General features: G+C 26.3%; 1 protein-coding gene across 1 annotated transcript in view; it reads right to left on the reverse strand.

Annotated features, from left to right (window-relative positions):
- Positions 1-17,837, reverse strand: part of LOC119677436 (protein timeless homolog) — a 110,535-nt gene that overhangs the window by 63,870 nt on the left and 28,828 nt on the right. Inside the window, exons 9-11 of the mRNA XM_038088777.1 lie at positions 16,931-17,064; positions 16,794-16,874; positions 5,820-5,920 (exon numbers count right to left, since the gene is read on the reverse strand). Of these exons, the coding sequence (XP_037944705.1) occupies positions 5,820-5,920; positions 16,794-16,874; positions 16,931-17,064 (316 nt within the window). The remainder of the gene's footprint in view (positions 1-5,819; positions 5,921-16,793; positions 16,875-16,930; positions 17,065-17,837) is intronic.

The raw sequence follows: 17,837 nt of genomic DNA on the forward strand, positions 1-17,837 counted from the left end.
ATTTTGATCTCAAATATGAAGAAACTTCGCATAGGAAAATTTTTTAGATACTCGTAAAGCTATTTTAAAGTACTGACTTTGTAAGATCAAACTTGAATAGCTCTGATGACTAATATTTATTATTTAAAATATATTAAAATAGATATGTGATTGTATATTGAAATATCAATCAATCATATTAAATAGAAAAATAGTGTACAAGTGACCTTTTCGATTGGTAAATCTGGGGTAACTTTTTTAATCGAGATTCTCTTTTAGTACAATTTTCATTTTCGATTGATAAATCTGTATAACATTTGAGACTAATTTATAACACTCTAGATATTTTGCCAGAGAAGCAAAATTACTTTGAAAGGAACAGCTGTTTTATATGATTTGACAGATATAAAAGTTTGATTTGTTTCCACATGTGATTTGGTAGCAGATTTGGCTGCAAGTGCTGATGAAGATATATTTTGCAAAAACGGAAAAAATTAGAGTTAAAGATTTTCTGGTGAATGTTGTGTACGACTACACAAAAAAAAACATTTGTGTAAACATTTTAACTCAATTAGTTTATTTACTAACACAACTACAAAAATTTTAGATTACTCTGCTCGATTGGGCAACAAAATTTGGAAGATCTAGAATAACTCTAGATTGAATCCAGATTAACCAATCGAAAATGCCATATATTAAAATATTAAATATCTGCAGTGTATGATTCTGCTTATATTTCAGCATATATGAAAATATATTTGTGGAATATTTATGAAATCATTAACAATCTAAATACAAAATAGATTATATATATATATATATGACTAGCACATATCTTTATTTGAAATTTTCATATAATAAAGTATACATTTTTTATAAAATACTTATTATTTTTTTATCATTATAGTCTCAAACATAGAAGGAATTAGCGCTCACATAGAACCCGCTTTAAGATAATTAGAGAATTTACATCGCCTTTTCAACAACCTCTAGTAAACTATATGTTCTCACTAGCACACCTAAATATTGGAACAAACTTAGTTAAATAAAGCCCTTTATTAAAGGAATAAAATCCTAAATACCTGGATTTTATTAATGTCTGATATATAAAATAAAAAATATATTTCTATTTAGCACAACATTTTAAAATATTTCTAAAAAAATAATATGCCTTGTAACCGGAAATTGCACAAATGTAGAATAAGTCTGTTGAAATATATTCAACGCTTTTGAATTAAAAAGAAAAATGACAATAATGTCCTGTACTCTTGCACTTTCCTGTTGATGTTTTCGGTGACATTAATATGCCACTGGGGTAAAGCGCCAAAAAGGTTTTCAAACATTAGACGCCGAGCCAAGGAAAATGTGCTTCAAACAAGTAAAGCCATACAAGCCGGAAAAGCACTTATAAATACATAACTGCAGCCTATAAATGAAAACAAAGGACCAAAGTAAACAACCAAAACAAGAAAAAAAAAAATAAAGTGTATTTGTTTATTTTTTGCTGTTGAAAAGTAATTCCAGGATATATAGGCTTTTGCACTTCTACTGTAGTTCGTCCTCTTAAGTGAACCACTCTACGTTGCAATTGGTATTTGTTGACGCTATTGTTGGAGTTGTTGATGATGTTATTGTTCCTATACTTGTTACTTTTAACATATATTTTACTGGGCCAGGCCAAGTGTAATAAATAAATTACTTTTAAATAAAAGTTTTCATACTAAAAGTTCATATACAATTTTAACATATATACAACAAATATATAGAAGTCGTTATTGTGAAAACTCATTTAAGTTTATTCAATTTTTTACTGTGTTTTTCTTCTGATTGTTCCGCCTTCTCTATGATTTCCATTATAAAGATAAGCTATATCGTAAAATAGCATATTATTGATAATGAGATATGATAGATCAAATGTTTTTAATTGTATTAAATTTTCTGAGTATTTTAAAAACGTTCTGATATTATAGAATCTTCACTACATATAAACTCTTCTAAATGCCTAAGAATAATTCATTTCCTTTGTTGGAGTTAGTAATTAACATAGTCAAAAAATTTAGTAATATTTATATATTTCAGTATTTATTACTGACAATTACCGAAAAGTAGCTAAAACTATGCTTTGTGTTATATATAAGCGGTATTACAAACATTATGTACGCTTTCAAGTAAAAGACGCTGTAGAAGAATGTCTAATTCTAACAGATTTGAGGACTTCAAAAATATTAAATTAAATTAAGTGATATTATTAATATCTTTAATTGACAACAAAAGAACGCGTATTTTAAATCTTAGCTAAGCATTATTAAATATTTAAACATATAAATATTTAAAAATTTAAATATAAATAGTAATAAGTCGCTTTGAGTAAGGTTACGTTAAGTTATACCGGCGATCCAAGTGGATCCAATTAGGCCTATTCGTCCTTTGTGTTACCATATAATGGAAAAACTCTGGATTTAAATAATTGGATAGTTGAGCGTGGTGAAATTGCATACAGATGCCTGCATATCATTAAGTCTTTCCATCTTTTATTAAAAAATTCTGAACAGAAAAAATTCATAAAACTCGCCTTAAGTAATAAATTCTCAATATTAAATAATATATAATATATAATAACATTATAAAAATAATTTTTATAATAATAATATTAAGGCGGATGAAGATGTAAATAGGAAGATAAGTCAATAATTATGCGGTTATTATTGATTATTCATTCAAAAAATTAGAGAGGTTTCGAGAAGTAGTAAACGACAACAACAAAAATTGTTTTTATATTATTTTAATTAATTGAAGTTTTAGCAGACAATACAACTGTTTCGAGAATGGATTACCAAATAGCCATTATCAGTCGTCTTGGAACTATTTTTTATATATAATTATTCATTAATAATTTTTTTGAGACTGCAGAAAACAAGAATTGAGCTAGTGCCCTACCTAATTTGAAGCTCAGAGTCGTCACTATTCATTAGCCAACTGACCCAAAGCCGTACTTGACTTGTGTGTTCAATTTTGAATTTTTGTTAATTTGCTATGAAGGTTCATTAACAAATTCACTTGCTGTGTTATATTAACACGAAATTATAAACATTAATTCTTTTCGAAAGCCATCTATAAAATACAATAGTTTCAATTCAATAAAATAGTCACTACCGTCATAACTGACATAAAATTACCATCTAAACTGATTACTTAAAATTAGGTATATAGCAAAATTTTAAAAATAATTCCTATAAATCCTTAACTCTAAATATAATCTCTAAATAGAAGATACTCAAATCTAAATAATATTTGTTTGCCAATTATGTTCCAGTACACACCACAAAAAAAAAATTAAGAGAATGGGTAATAAAATTACTAAGCCAAATCAGCACATATGTTATATGACTCATACCACCTGCCGATCCAATGAAAAAAATAAAAAAATTAATAATAGTTGTGCAATTACGCATGTATTTCATAATATATTGAACTTTGGGGAATAAGTTAAATTAATTTGATAATAAAAATGTGTTTAAAAAAAACAATACAAGCATTTTGTACTAATTAAAAAATTCAAATATAGAGTAATTAAATTAATTAAAAATAAACAAATAACTCTTATTAATTCAGGATTATAAGCTGTACATCATATATAATATATATGTATATATGAATAAATATTATGTATGTATAATTATTAATAAAATAAAAATACAAAACATGATATAATATTGATTTGGATCGAGCTTTTTTGCACACACCTGTGCATGTTTAAATTTATGACAATTCTTTACAAGGATAATAAATTTTGGAAAGATAATCCGATGTCAGCACTTAAGAAGTCACACAACTTCTGCTTAAGACAATATTTAAGTCGTTGCCTCAAAAGTTTTTTCTCAACTTTTCATAAACTTTGATCCAAAAGTTCTTCATAAAATGTCTCAAAATATGTTTGTAAACAACGAAAAAAAATCCTTATTAACCGCGAAGGTATTGTGAACGAACTTTTTTTCAACATATAAATGTATGTATATATGTACATCTACATAAGTAAAATGTCATATAAGATACTGCATTATGGTTAAAAGCTTTTACTAGTAAAATATAAAGGGAACATTTCCATAAATTTGTTTTTTTATTTTATTTACGAATGTAATAAATTTTTAAGTTGAGAAAAAAAAGTAAGTAAAGTATATTATTGTATTATCTAAATTATTTAATTAAATTATTTACGGATAATAACTTTATCAAACTATTAATTTCGAAGAATTACTCATTCTTTATTATTAAATTTATTATATTTATTAATACTTATATAATAAATTAATATAAAAGAATTCCTTTTTTAACCAATTAAATTTAAATTCATTTTTTTCTTTTTAAATAATTTTAAAGAGGTTTCTCGAACAGTAGTAAACTACAAAAACAAAAATTCATTTTATATTATTTTAATTTATTGAATTTTGGCTGACCATACAGCTGTTTCGAGTATTGCCAAATACCCATCATCAGTGGTCTAGGAAATACTGCTTGTATTTAATTATTTGTAAATAATTTTTTAAAACTGCAAGTACCAGGAATCAAACTTGTTCCCTGCCAAATTTGAAGCTCAGTGTCAGCGCACCGTACTTGACTTTTGTGTTCGCACATTTTTCTGAAGTTTTGTTAATTTTTTGTAAAAGTTTTAACAAATTTATTTTAAATTTAAACAATTTTTTGTATAGATATTACTATATTTAAATGCTTTATAATAAAGAAGAAAAATTCAATACAACTAAATACGTTCAAATTATATATTAAGGTGTCATTTACTAAGAAATTTTGCTAAACTGAAGTCCAATGTACAGTCTTCATTTCTAAACTATGTACATTTCATTATATTTTTCCTTTTGTACTAATATATACATATTTATAAATATTATAGTTTTTGTTTTTGTTTTTTTTTATAAATGTGTCTAATATAAGAGATTAGAGCTTTCTATACTACAAGGTTCGTTATTAGACCAACATTTTATAGTACTCTATCGGTACTATAACATTAGAAATCTCTATTATATGGTAGTTCTATCCTTATAAAAAAACATATCCAATATATTAAAATTTATTATTAGATATAGCTCTTACCCAAATAAACCTAATTGTTGCAATTTCAAGTATTCAAAATGGTATTTAATGTATGGATAGTATTTAAGACATGGAGATTTTCTTCTATTTTATTTTATATTGCATTTTATTTTATTTAATTTTATTGTAGATTCAAAAAAATTATTTGGTTAATTTAACCAGATTTTAACTAAATCTCAGGTTAAAATGTTTTTACTCGACGCATGATGTTGGTTTAACTATAACATAGGTGGTTTCCATATCTTCCTTACCACATGAGCTAAAATTTTTCTAACAAAATGTCAATTTAAATAGTATGTGGTTAGAGCATATTTTTCTGAATATATTTTATTTTTATCTAATTTGTTTTTATTGAACTGATATCATCCATTATATTTTGAGTTAGTATTTAAATTAGATCCATGACAAATAACCCAGAAAAAATCCTCGGCTTTAGAGAGAAATATTAATTTTAATATGTTGTAATAAATTGTGAGTAATTCGTGGAGACAGTTGTGTATCTAAATGTTAGTATATTTGATTTATTTCTGATATATATATATCAGATATGAAGTCTTATATGTTTTAGTCTTATAAGAAGTAAGCAATTAATTTATGGTATCTTGTCTTTTTAATAAAAAATAATACAATGTTTTATAAAAATAAATATATATAACATAATAAATATATTATGTTATAAAAAATATTAAAAAAATAATTAATAATTGTTTAAAAATTAAAAACTATGTATTTACCTGTTGTTATGGTGTGCATGTAAATCTCACGAAGTAGCAATAATTCGTCTTCTGGCGCAGCAGATATCGAACCAAACACATCATTTTCTGGCCATACTTCCCTATTATTAAAAAAAAAAAAATATTTAAATTTCATTTATTATTTCAATATAATAAGTGAATTTGCAATAAAATCGAAAAACAATTATTTATTTCCTAATAATTAACTATTAATTATGTAAAACTTATGCCTAAAGAAGTAAACCAATTATGTTACCGCAGAAAAGATTTATAATAACTTCTGAGAGTTTAAAAGGAATAAACCTATATACTCAGTAATAAGTAATAGCTACTTAGAAAAGTCGAATCTAACAAGAGTAGACGGTTTCTAGTGAACATCGAGCAGTGACGGACTAGATAAATAGCATTTTATAGTTTATATTCCGATCCACAAATGTATCTACATTTGTCATTGATTAATGCTCCAACCGATCACCTCCTAACACACTGATAAACAACAAGAAGATACTAAACTGCTACTACAGCAATTGTTTCGTATGCCTGCCAATAAGACTATATCCTGTTAATGTGCCAATCGTATTAGACAGCACAATCCTAATTTATAGTTACTTTGTTCTTTTTATAATTTTTTTATTAAAGAGATGCAATCCATGTCATACATGAGTCATACACGACATTTTTATGGATCTTTAAAACTTTAAAGTTTGGATAGTCAAACTTAATTCAGACAAAAGACATACCCTCTCTCGCAGTTACAGAGATTGTTGATTAAGGAAGCTGTGAAACACTGGTGAGCAATTTATAGATCGTGGCTAGGAGATGATTGGAATGAAAGAAACTTATAATCAAAAAGAAAGTACTGCCGAAAGCAACAACATAAAGATTTATTTTCAGGGGTTAGACAAATCATGTAATCTGAACAGCTTAAAGAAGTTTTGATCTCAAATGAAGTAATTTAGAGCAATAAAAATAAATTAATTTAAAAACAAAAAACAAACAAGGTTACTGTAACAATTTATTGACTTTGTCTCATATATAAAACTTAAAAATTATATCTAAAGTTGAAATATTGCATTTCTGCTGCTATATACATATATAATAATAATTTTTTTATTAAATGTAGCTTTTTTACTAAATGAATACTTTCCTTTAATTAAACTTAAACTTTTTACTTGTATGTCAATGCAAATTAAATTGCAGGCAACGTTATAAAATAAATTGAAATTAAAAATTATTTTCATGGACGAAAAGTTGCATCGCACACGTGCAGTTAAGAGGTGTCGGGGTGTTCACAATTTATGCTGCACTTGCAAAATGTGTTCGTCGACGATAACACTGTGCGCTGGTGTTTGTTTTCCTTTAATTATGGGCTTCATTCTAACTTAAAAGGACATTTGCCATTTATAGTTGCCACTGATTTTGCAACAACAACATCAAAACTGAAATTCATGTTAAATATTTTGTTACAAGTCAGCCGTTCACATGAATATAGAAGTTGGCAATTTATGGGCAAACTTGTTTTTGAAATGGAGTATTTGTGCAATAATTAATTTAATAAAAAAAATACATATAATAAATCATACATAACTTATTTAATCAGTAGTTTGCATTCACACGCAATTCCAAACGTGCAGTTCTTATCTGAAGTGCATAAAAACGGTGCATAAATAGATGTATAAATAGGTGCATAGGTAGGTGTATAAATAGTGTCATCAATAATGGAATTATTAATGGAAACACAACTAACAGAAAAAATCTATAGACAGAGAACTTAAAGCAGTAGTTTTATGTTAATTGGACAACTTGGAAAAACCAAAACCTTTTAAAATATCTACCAAACTTATTGACATATACTATGACTTCAGACTTGTAAAATATAGACTCTAATTTTGTTTCTAATAACCTATATTTTATTATGTTATTGTAACTCGTCAGGAAGTTTTAATAATGAGTTAAAATAGTAACTCGCCCAAGTTCCGTGAGATCAGCCAGTAAAAAGCATATAAAAAGCATTGTTAATGAGGATAAATAGTGAAAAGTGCCATTGTATGTTGGAAATTTTAGAATAGAATAAAGTAATAAAAACGGGAGAACAAGTGGGAGATAAATTCAAGAAAATTGAATCTAGGCTGAAAACTCACTATCTGAATATTTTTATACTGTATAACTTTATATCAAATACAGTCATGTGAAACGTAGGGATATATTATTATTAGAAAAAAGCAAATTTATACACGAATAGTAACTATTTATCATATAATTATAACACTCTGACTTAAATTAGATTAGTATAACTTTATGTAATCGTATTTTTCTAAAGAAACCATAGAAAAGTTTTTTACGAACCAGGTTGGTATAGAAATATGGCCCTCAAGAGGATACTACATTGAATATTAAACTGAATATTTACGTTATTACTTGACAAAATACTCTTTTTCAATTGCAATATCTGTGGAATCGATTGATACCATAATGCACTCTGGTCATTACTGCATCATTTGGATATCTGTTTATGTAACGCATAAATATTAATTTGTGTAGATAATAGTTAATTATGTTGTCTTTCAAAAAATATCTTATATTTGGCATAAAAATAGTCAAATTTCACAGTGCAGAGTTTTAACAGCCCTAAATAGATCATCTAGTAAGATTTAATTTTTGTATTAGAACTTTATATGCCAATACAGATCGATACTATAATTTTAATTCAAACAAAATACATCAAGTTGTAATAATTTATGTTACTTAGGTGTTATCACTATATTAATGCTAATGTTCTAGCATATAATAAAAAAAAATTAATTAATTATTAAGTTAGATCATTTAAGTTAGAATAAATTATCATTAAAAGTGAAAAGTGATTTGTTGTTGAAGTTACTTTTATTTATTTATTATAATGCCGATGCTTAAGCTTCCTATAAGTTCCACTTGATTTAAAAGAAGTCATCAGAAAAATTACTATTGTTCACAGAACTTGTGTCAGCTGACATAGTAAACATACTTAAACTTCTCACTATGGTTTAACAAAAATTAATGGAAACCTTACTTCCCGAACAGCTCAGATAATAAACAGAACCAAACTTATCTTCAGATCTATATGTTTTAATATGTTTATATGCACTGCTGCTGTGTAATTTACCTTATAATAAAACTGTTATATCTGTTGAACTAAGTTTGATTAAAAAAACAACTATGATTCTTGTGGAAAACCCCAACGATACACTGCGACTTTTAAATACATATAATCTAAATTTTATTTTAATTTAACAATAATAAATATTTTATAGAAATATTTTAACAATAATAAATATTTTATAGAAATATTTTTATTGTTCTAAAAATCGTTAGTAACTAATTTAATTTATCTGTTTATAATTAACAATCATTGAGTAGTCAATAACAATATAATTTCTACATTTTTAAGGAATATTTAAATACTCCTCTTAAATTAACCCGAAAATGACATTCACATTATAAAAATGCCTACATCATGTCAGATGAATTTATTTTAAAGCGTCACTCATACGCAATGTATGACGTTACGGATAAATACAAAGTAATTACATTTGCGTAAGTAATAAAAATGTGAATAATATTTATATATGGAGATTTACATAAAATATAAATATTTTATGAATACATAATTGAATATGAAAGTAATACAAAAAATTATAATAAAGTAATATACTAAAATACATAATATAAAATATATCAAAGCTATTATGTGTAGATACTAACTATATATTTATAAACGTATATATATATACATAAATATAAAAAACTATGTAATTGTTATTTAAAATATACATTGTTAAATATTAATATATTTATATGGTTAAATTTACTTATGCTTACATATTCATATTTTTTTTGTATTTCATAGAAATATTTTTAAATATATCTGAAATATATTTTTAGGTGTATGCATATATATAGCTGCTTTGTATTTGTAGCTTTATTTGAAATAAAAATTAAAATAAATGCGAAAATTACAATTAAAAACTTCTCAGAAGTTTTCTCATAAATTAAATTCACGTCACTGTAAAATTAAAATACAATTTGTGAATGTAATTGCTACACAAATGAAAACAGGCATAAAAAACGTATTTCGCTTGCGTATTCAAGTGAAATAAAGTGAAAGAAATTTTTACACAAAAAAGTGTAAAATTCCTTCACTAAACTTGAAGAAATAAATTTTCTTATAATTAATGTGCAACTTCAATAATTTGTAAGCGAAATAAGAAAGGCGAATGAAGGAATCTCGACCGAAACGTAAGAGCCGCAAGCGAACGCAAATGAGTAATTACGTACGAAATTAACTTAGAAAGCACGTAACAAAAATAAAATATAATAAAATATAATAAAAAAAAAATTACTTTGTTAGACTTAAATTAAAGTTTAATTAAACAAAGGTAAACAATTTAATAAAGAACTGATATTCATAAGGACTGCTGGTCTCGAATGGCTACTGGTAAAGGCGAATTTAAATACCGGCAGCTGGCAATATGTCAAGCATTTGCAGCAACAACAGAGTTGGCTTACACTCGCAACTTCCCTCGCTATCATCATCGTAGTTCTTTTCCATTCGTAACTTTTTTCCAAGTCATTTAATTGTATCGTCATTAAAATCTTTCACCTGATGAACTTCATAAAAAAACAAAATCGTACAATCGTACAATCGTCCAATTGTGAAAACTCAAGTAACTCATGTGCTTTGGGTTCTACTCCATTAGCTGTAAGCAACAGAATAACTGCTCATATACAGGTGGTACTCGTACACACAGACCACTTTCTGATATTTACCATATACGAACATTCTAGCGAAGGAACTTCTCAATGGGTATTAGCGTGCGAAAAGGGAGCTGTTATTTATGTGTCGTATATACAAACGTGACGTTTGGATAAAGTGTTTGCATAGTCAGTGACGTAGTTTGTTCATTCTCTCGGAAATGTCATTTACATGATAAGAAAAAAATAAATAAATAAGAAAGACATCTGGAGAACATTTCAATTATTCATTTTTATGCATGTACGAAGATGTGACGAACAAATTAAAACGATGAATAAAACTTAAATGCTGCAATGTGCATTACATGTTTGCTCTGATGGGTCGTCTGACATACATGGAATACAATAAATTTTAAAAAATCTGTTCCAACATTTTTAAATAATATTATTAAAAATATGAAATAGGCTTTTCAGCATACAAATTGTACTTATTTTACGAAAATAACTTCCATTTTAATTTACAATGTAACTTACCAAAACGTTCAAGGATTCGGTAGTAACAACTCGACAAAAAACAGGGACGAGGAAACAGATGTTCTGTACGACAAAATTATTCAACGCTCATTTTTTTATATATTTATAAGAATTTTAAAAAAGAAGGTATAGTAGGAAAATAAACTGTCACGAATGTTATAAAAATTAGCTTTGAAAAATAAAAATAATTTTAAAATAATTATTAGGTTAAATAGGTCAGTCGAATTTTAATAAATTAATTAAAATTTTTATTATTGTCTATTCATTTCTATTCGAACCCTTCTAATTTTTAAACAGTTTCTTTTCGTCGTAAGACGCATCACTTCGGACAAAAAAATGAGCATCATAATATAATTAATTATTAAAATATTTAATGACAAAAACCCTAGAGTAAACAATAGTTTAGATGCAATCTATCACAGATTCAAACTTATTCATAATTCAACCTTACTAGTAGGTTTAAAGGAATAATTACATTTTTTAAGAAATTGGTAATATTAGCAAATAACAAAAAAATTGAATTAACTTAATATTTTAAAGGTTTAAGGTTCAGTAAAAGCCAAGACAAACAAGGTTCATAATGGCCGAATATAACCTCGCCTTTAATCATTAACATAACATGGACTTTAATCTTTTCCATTCAACACAACAGTTCCAATTTATATATATTGTTCTCATTCTACAAAATTTATCTTGTATCTAAACTACAAAATACTCTAGTTTCATTCATATATAATTTTATTATTTATGTAAAATTTATTTTTCTGGAACTTCTCTAACGTTTCTACGCTTTTTGTAGAATGTTTTATCTGTATAACTTTATTGTTAAAGTTAAATATCTTTCCCGAGGTTTCCTTTTGAAATCCGAGAATGAATAATAGGACTGGCGACAAATCTGATGAATATACTGGATGAGAATATAATTTTAAGTTTAATTTATACAATCTGTTCACATAGTCACTGACAACTTATGACAAGATGCATTGCCTTGGTAAATGAGTTCTTTTTTCTTTACCACGTGAAGTAGTTCTTTTGTTATTTCATTATCTAAAGATACTATTAGCACAATATTATATTAGCACAGTATTAATATTTTATTCTGTGACTTCATAGCAAAATATTATACCATAGTCATCCTAAAATGTGCTAACCACAATCTTATAGGCCAAAAAATACATTGATGTATTAATGATCTCTTCCGCGAGTTCTTTCGATTCAACTCAATTATTTTTACCATTTTTACCACAAAAATAATGATAGATTGATCAATCAATTAATAGTTATGTTACACGAATACTTTTAAGCTTTAACTGTAACATGTAATTATTGTTAAAATACTGTGATAACTGACGGTTTCTTACACATCTTTTACATCTAAGAAATATGTACAATATTTAGAACCTCTTAATTCAAATACTTGACTTTAGTCCTTCGAAGCTAGTAATTCTATCAATTCTTTGAAAAAATTAGTTCAAAAGTAGTGTGTTATAAAATAATATATATGATGGATCCCTCACCGTGACAACTCCTGCACAATTCGTGTGCTGGAATACTCCACCAAATAATAGTGGAGTATACTCCACTAAAGAGGAGGAATACTCCACCAAATAATAATGGAATAAACATACAACATATATGTTTCAGGTATCAGTTATTTGCAGAAGCTCATTTATCAATCGTCAAGATGAATGGACTATTTGGACTATTTTTATGTTGATGTCTTTTGCAGTAATCGCCGAATTTAGTCATTCAACATGATACCGTGAACTATTTTTTTACAGTAATCATCGAATTCGAGTGAATTTGTTCGAATTAACCGAACAAACTACCGATATAGAACTTCCAACAACATATTACCGATACCGGCAAACCAAAATTAAGGAAACTAAGCCGCTGCTTAGTTTACACGGAATTTTTGCTTGTACGGAAAATATTTATTAACTTACACGTTACCTTGTTTTTCTTTCATTTATCTGCAAATACTAGAACTAACCTTACTCAAACGGTAACGTAATGGTCATACAATTAACATAAAATTTTGATACGTATCATTTAAAGGTTTCCACGTTATAAAAATCATTTGTGTATTGTGCCAGTGACATTGCCTGATGGTTATTCTTGAAACTTAGTGGTATGAGAGTTGTATACTTGCATTCTAAAATTTATCAAAATATTTTAAATTTTGTATATTCATATAAAATGCTACAGATATTTAAAATGAAAAGCAAATTAAGCAATCATTTTGCATTTTTTTATACATGCCTAACATAATAAAAAATTCATCTATATTTCAATTTCATAAAACTAAAACAAATTCATGTTAATACATATATATACATATACATACATATATATACATTATTTACGGTGCAACATAAGCGCATTTTTAGTTTATTTATCTTTTCAGGTTTCGATTTGAGAATTTAATCCGCAGTATGCTTAGCAAGCCAAAACGCAGATGGTGCAAAGCCACTAAAACTTAAAATTATCAACAATGAAAATGTTTTGGTTAAAATGCGAAAATGTTCACCGTTTTGCATTTTTGTGAATAAAAAGTCTAGACAATGTAAATAATAAATTAGAATATATATATATATACTTTTTCACAAGTGCATTCACTTTCATAAATCATTGTGAACAATGAAAGCAAAGCCGAAAAATATATGTAAACTTAAAACCTTCCTGAGAGACTATTATACACTTAATCTTTAAGTTAAGCTAAAGTTTTGACTTTAGGCATGGAAAAACATACGTCTAGCCTGTGGATAAATAATTATTTTAATACTTGTTTTTAATATAATAGCAAAATACACAATAGACAATACCAGATAAAATTTTGGTAGTTGAGTATATTAATACTACCACTAGTATTTCTAAACCTGAAGAAATGAATTATTTAATGTGTGATGCCATTGTTTCTAAGTTCTGCCTTATCATGTCTTGTTCCTTGAGTTAGTGATTTCAAGTATTGATGATTATATTGATGAAGTTTGTTATTTATAAAGTAAAATTCTTTCTAAAATTCTTGTTTAAATAAGTATTATATTTCATTGTTTTTGTTTTAATAGTTATTTTATACTGAAAGCCATTACAATTTTATCCTTGGTAGTCTTTTGACATAAATAAATATGTATCTAAATACATATCTTGATTAACCGTCTTAAATCAAAAGATATTATTTATTTTCTATATGAATAATGTTCAAGAAAGTTATCACTTATAAAGCTGGTGATAAACACCTGTATGCCACCGTTTCTTCTGACCTGACTTTGCATAAATTTTCACTTTATTGCACATTTTCTTTTAATTAAGATATGTATAAAGTACACAAAGCTATTATTATTCATCTTAAAAAATGCTAAAACATGTATGCAGAAATGTGTTTGCATTTTTGATTTTCTGCATCTACATCTTCTAATAAACCGCCTTTAACTAAAAAATAATATTAGTTCAAAGGAGCACCCAGAGCAGTTGCTATAGCAGCAGCACCATAAAAATTATGCGTTGCCACAAAATTTATGAAGGAATATCTTAAATTTTATTCTTTTGTTATGCTACACGGCGTCATACAACTGCAGTTGCACCAAAATAGATAAAAACAGGAAGTATCAAGCATAAAGGACTTTTAGAAAGCTTCAAGTTGGTAGCTGTAAGTTAACTTTATTCGTTACATAGTCAAACTTCTGATAGGAGTAGAAGCAGCTTAACAAAAGCTCCTTACGGTCGGAATATCTATGAGTATGTGTATATGGCAGTTCAGCTCGAGCCCCTCGAATAGCAACATTTGAAGTAGACAGGTAAGATATATTTTTATCTTTTGCTATAAATAAAAATTATTTAATATTCTTAGAGGCAAAATGCCAACTTTGCTGCTTACACTTCGTCCTCCTTTTCTACCAGCAATTGATCATAATGTGCAGTCTTGCAGTGAACTGAACTAATTTTATAGTAAAGCATCAGAAAATCCTAACTGGAAATTTGTAAGGAAAATATTGATTAATTTTAAATTTATAATATTTTCAAGAATTTATGTTTATGTAAAAATTGTATATTAAATTTGTCTAACAATTTATAACTAGGTAAGTGAGATGTTGATTCCCATATAACCCACATGTATTCATGATTAACAAAATTAATTGATATTATGATATTCATCTATTTATTTGTCTATATGTATCTACATGTAATTATCTGACTGTTAGATTATCTATTGTCAGTTTGTCTATTGCCTTTTATCAGTTTAGCGGTCTAAGTATTTACAAACACACTTAAGTAGCTCAAATTTTCATTAAATAAAATAAAACATTGGACTTTAGTCCAAATAGTTGAGCAATGAAAATCAATGAAATTTTTATTTTATTTGCTCTATTTTTTGTTTTTTTCAATTCTGAACGTTTATTATGTTGTTCATAAATTTCAATTCACCTTTTTTTTGCCTACATATATTTTTCTTGATATATTTTCCATCATTACTAGTACATTCTTTTTTATTTGATTTAGATTGCATAATGTGAATAAAAACTGAAGTGAATAAAAACTATATATAATTTTTCTTAATCCTAATTCGTTTTCGCATTCAGAACGAATAAAAAAGGTGTTAAACAAAGACATAAAGAGAGTTTGATGGATTCCTCATCGTAACAACACTATTATTTAGTAGAGTATTCCTCCTCTTTAGTGGAGTATACTTCACTATTATTTAGTGGAGTATACTTCACTATTATTTAGTGGAGTATTCCAGCAGACGAATTGTGCAGGAGTTGTTACGGTGAGGGATCCATCATATATATTATTTTATAACACATTACTTCTGAACTAATTTTTTCAAAGAATTGATAGAATTGCTAGCTTCGAAGGACTAAAGTCAAGCATTTGAATTAAGAGGTTCTAAGAACGGTCGAGTCTACGTCTCGGATCCACTCATCGCTATTAACGACCAAGTGCCGTTCGACATCTCCCAGAAGGACTTCACAAGCAGGTCCCAGCTGGTTACAACAACATTTGAATTCAGACTAATACATAAATTGTATTTGCAAAAATTGTTTTTAAATGCCATAGGAGAGAGTAACAATTTAAATTTTAAGAATAAAAATTTAAAAAAATTTTTTTTTAATTATAAATCTTAATTATGCTGATTGCATTATTGTTATAAATTACTCATATTAAAATATTGCATTTATTTTTTTTATTATTTTTTTTATAAATATTGACACATCTATTTTCTGCTGGGGCTCACATCACCAAAAACAAATAATAGAACCGCAAAAAGTAAAACAACGTCGAAAAAATTTAATTTATGACAGGAAAAGCTTTTGTATTTAAGAACAAATAAAAATAAAGAAGAAGAATAAGAAGAAAAAGAGTTGAGTAAATTTTCCAGTGCAAGGACTTGTGCACAAAATTAAAATTAGCATTTTCAATTATTTTCATATAAATTAAGTTATAGAGTTTATTTATATAATTATTTATTTATTCAAGTAGCAAATTTTTTATATTTATAAAAGTTAGCTAATTTTCTCAAAGTCCTGAAGTCTTCCAATATACATAAAATAGATACATTAACAAGTAATTGTATTTAACACATATAAAATATTATTAATTAATTAAATATTTTGAAATATTTGTTTAATATAAACAATTATAATAAATTAATCAAATATAATTGATTTATTTTAAAATAATTTTTTAGAATTTTAAATAATTTGAACTTACCTTCCAGCTCGCATCAATGCAATTGCATGCTCTAATTTTTCCTCACGTAGGAGTTTATTTATTCTAATCATGCAATCTTCCCTGAAATCATTATCGATTAATTAAATAATTTTATTTTGGAAAAATGTATTAAATACTTTTGGTCATCAATGCTTTTTTCGGATGTTGCATCAAACGGAATCGGTTGCTCTTCTTCTGGTATAGTAAGTTCATTACTAAGACTAAAACCTAATGAAATACTAATTTTTGCCCAATTATTCTCCAATTCATCCTGAAAGAAGATATAAAAAATATAAATAAGTGATATTATTTACTAGTAATTAAATTGATTGGTAAAAAAATTTAAAAATTATCAAAAAAAAAATGGAAATGGATTTTTAATGATTTAATTAGAATAGTTTTATATTGTTTGCTTTTTAATAATATAATTTTTTTTATTAAAGGCTTTGTTAAACAAAATAAAAAAATGTTAATTTTTTTATAAATTCTGATCAACACTTATGTATGTAACTTCTTATCTATGTAACTAACTTCCGTTACTAAGCTTTATTGGATCGATTAGTATCTTTTGACTGATGCATTGTTTCTGGATCGTAGGTGTTGAAACAAGTTTCATTGCTTGTTACAATATATTCGAATTTTCAAATTTATAAAATAAAAAATTAAGCTAAAAATTCAAGAAAACCATCGAGCTGATTTATTCAGGTATCCAAGATAGTTACCACATATACGCGATACAGAGATGATATTCAAGCCCATTTTATTAGCAATTATTTTCCCGATCAAACTTGAATACTCATCAATTTCGGATTTTATCATACAACGCTTACATAATCAGTAGAAGATTTTGGACAACCTTCACGAAATTCGTTTTCCACAGAAAGGACACATCGAGACTTATACTTTCTTGGAGTATTACTTTATAAAATATCTAGTATTTTTTTATCAGTCATCATATAAAAACTTTTGACACTAGTTGATCGTGTATTATATTTTAGATATATGAATCAAAACTATAATTTTGACTCAATTGTATTCTGCTAT

The sequence above is a fragment of the Teleopsis dalmanni genome, chromosome 2, assembly GCF_002237135.1.
Source record: "Teleopsis dalmanni isolate 2A chromosome 2, ASM223713v2, whole genome shotgun sequence".
NCBI lineage: Eukaryota > Metazoa > Arthropoda > Insecta > Diptera > Diopsidae > Teleopsis > Teleopsis dalmanni.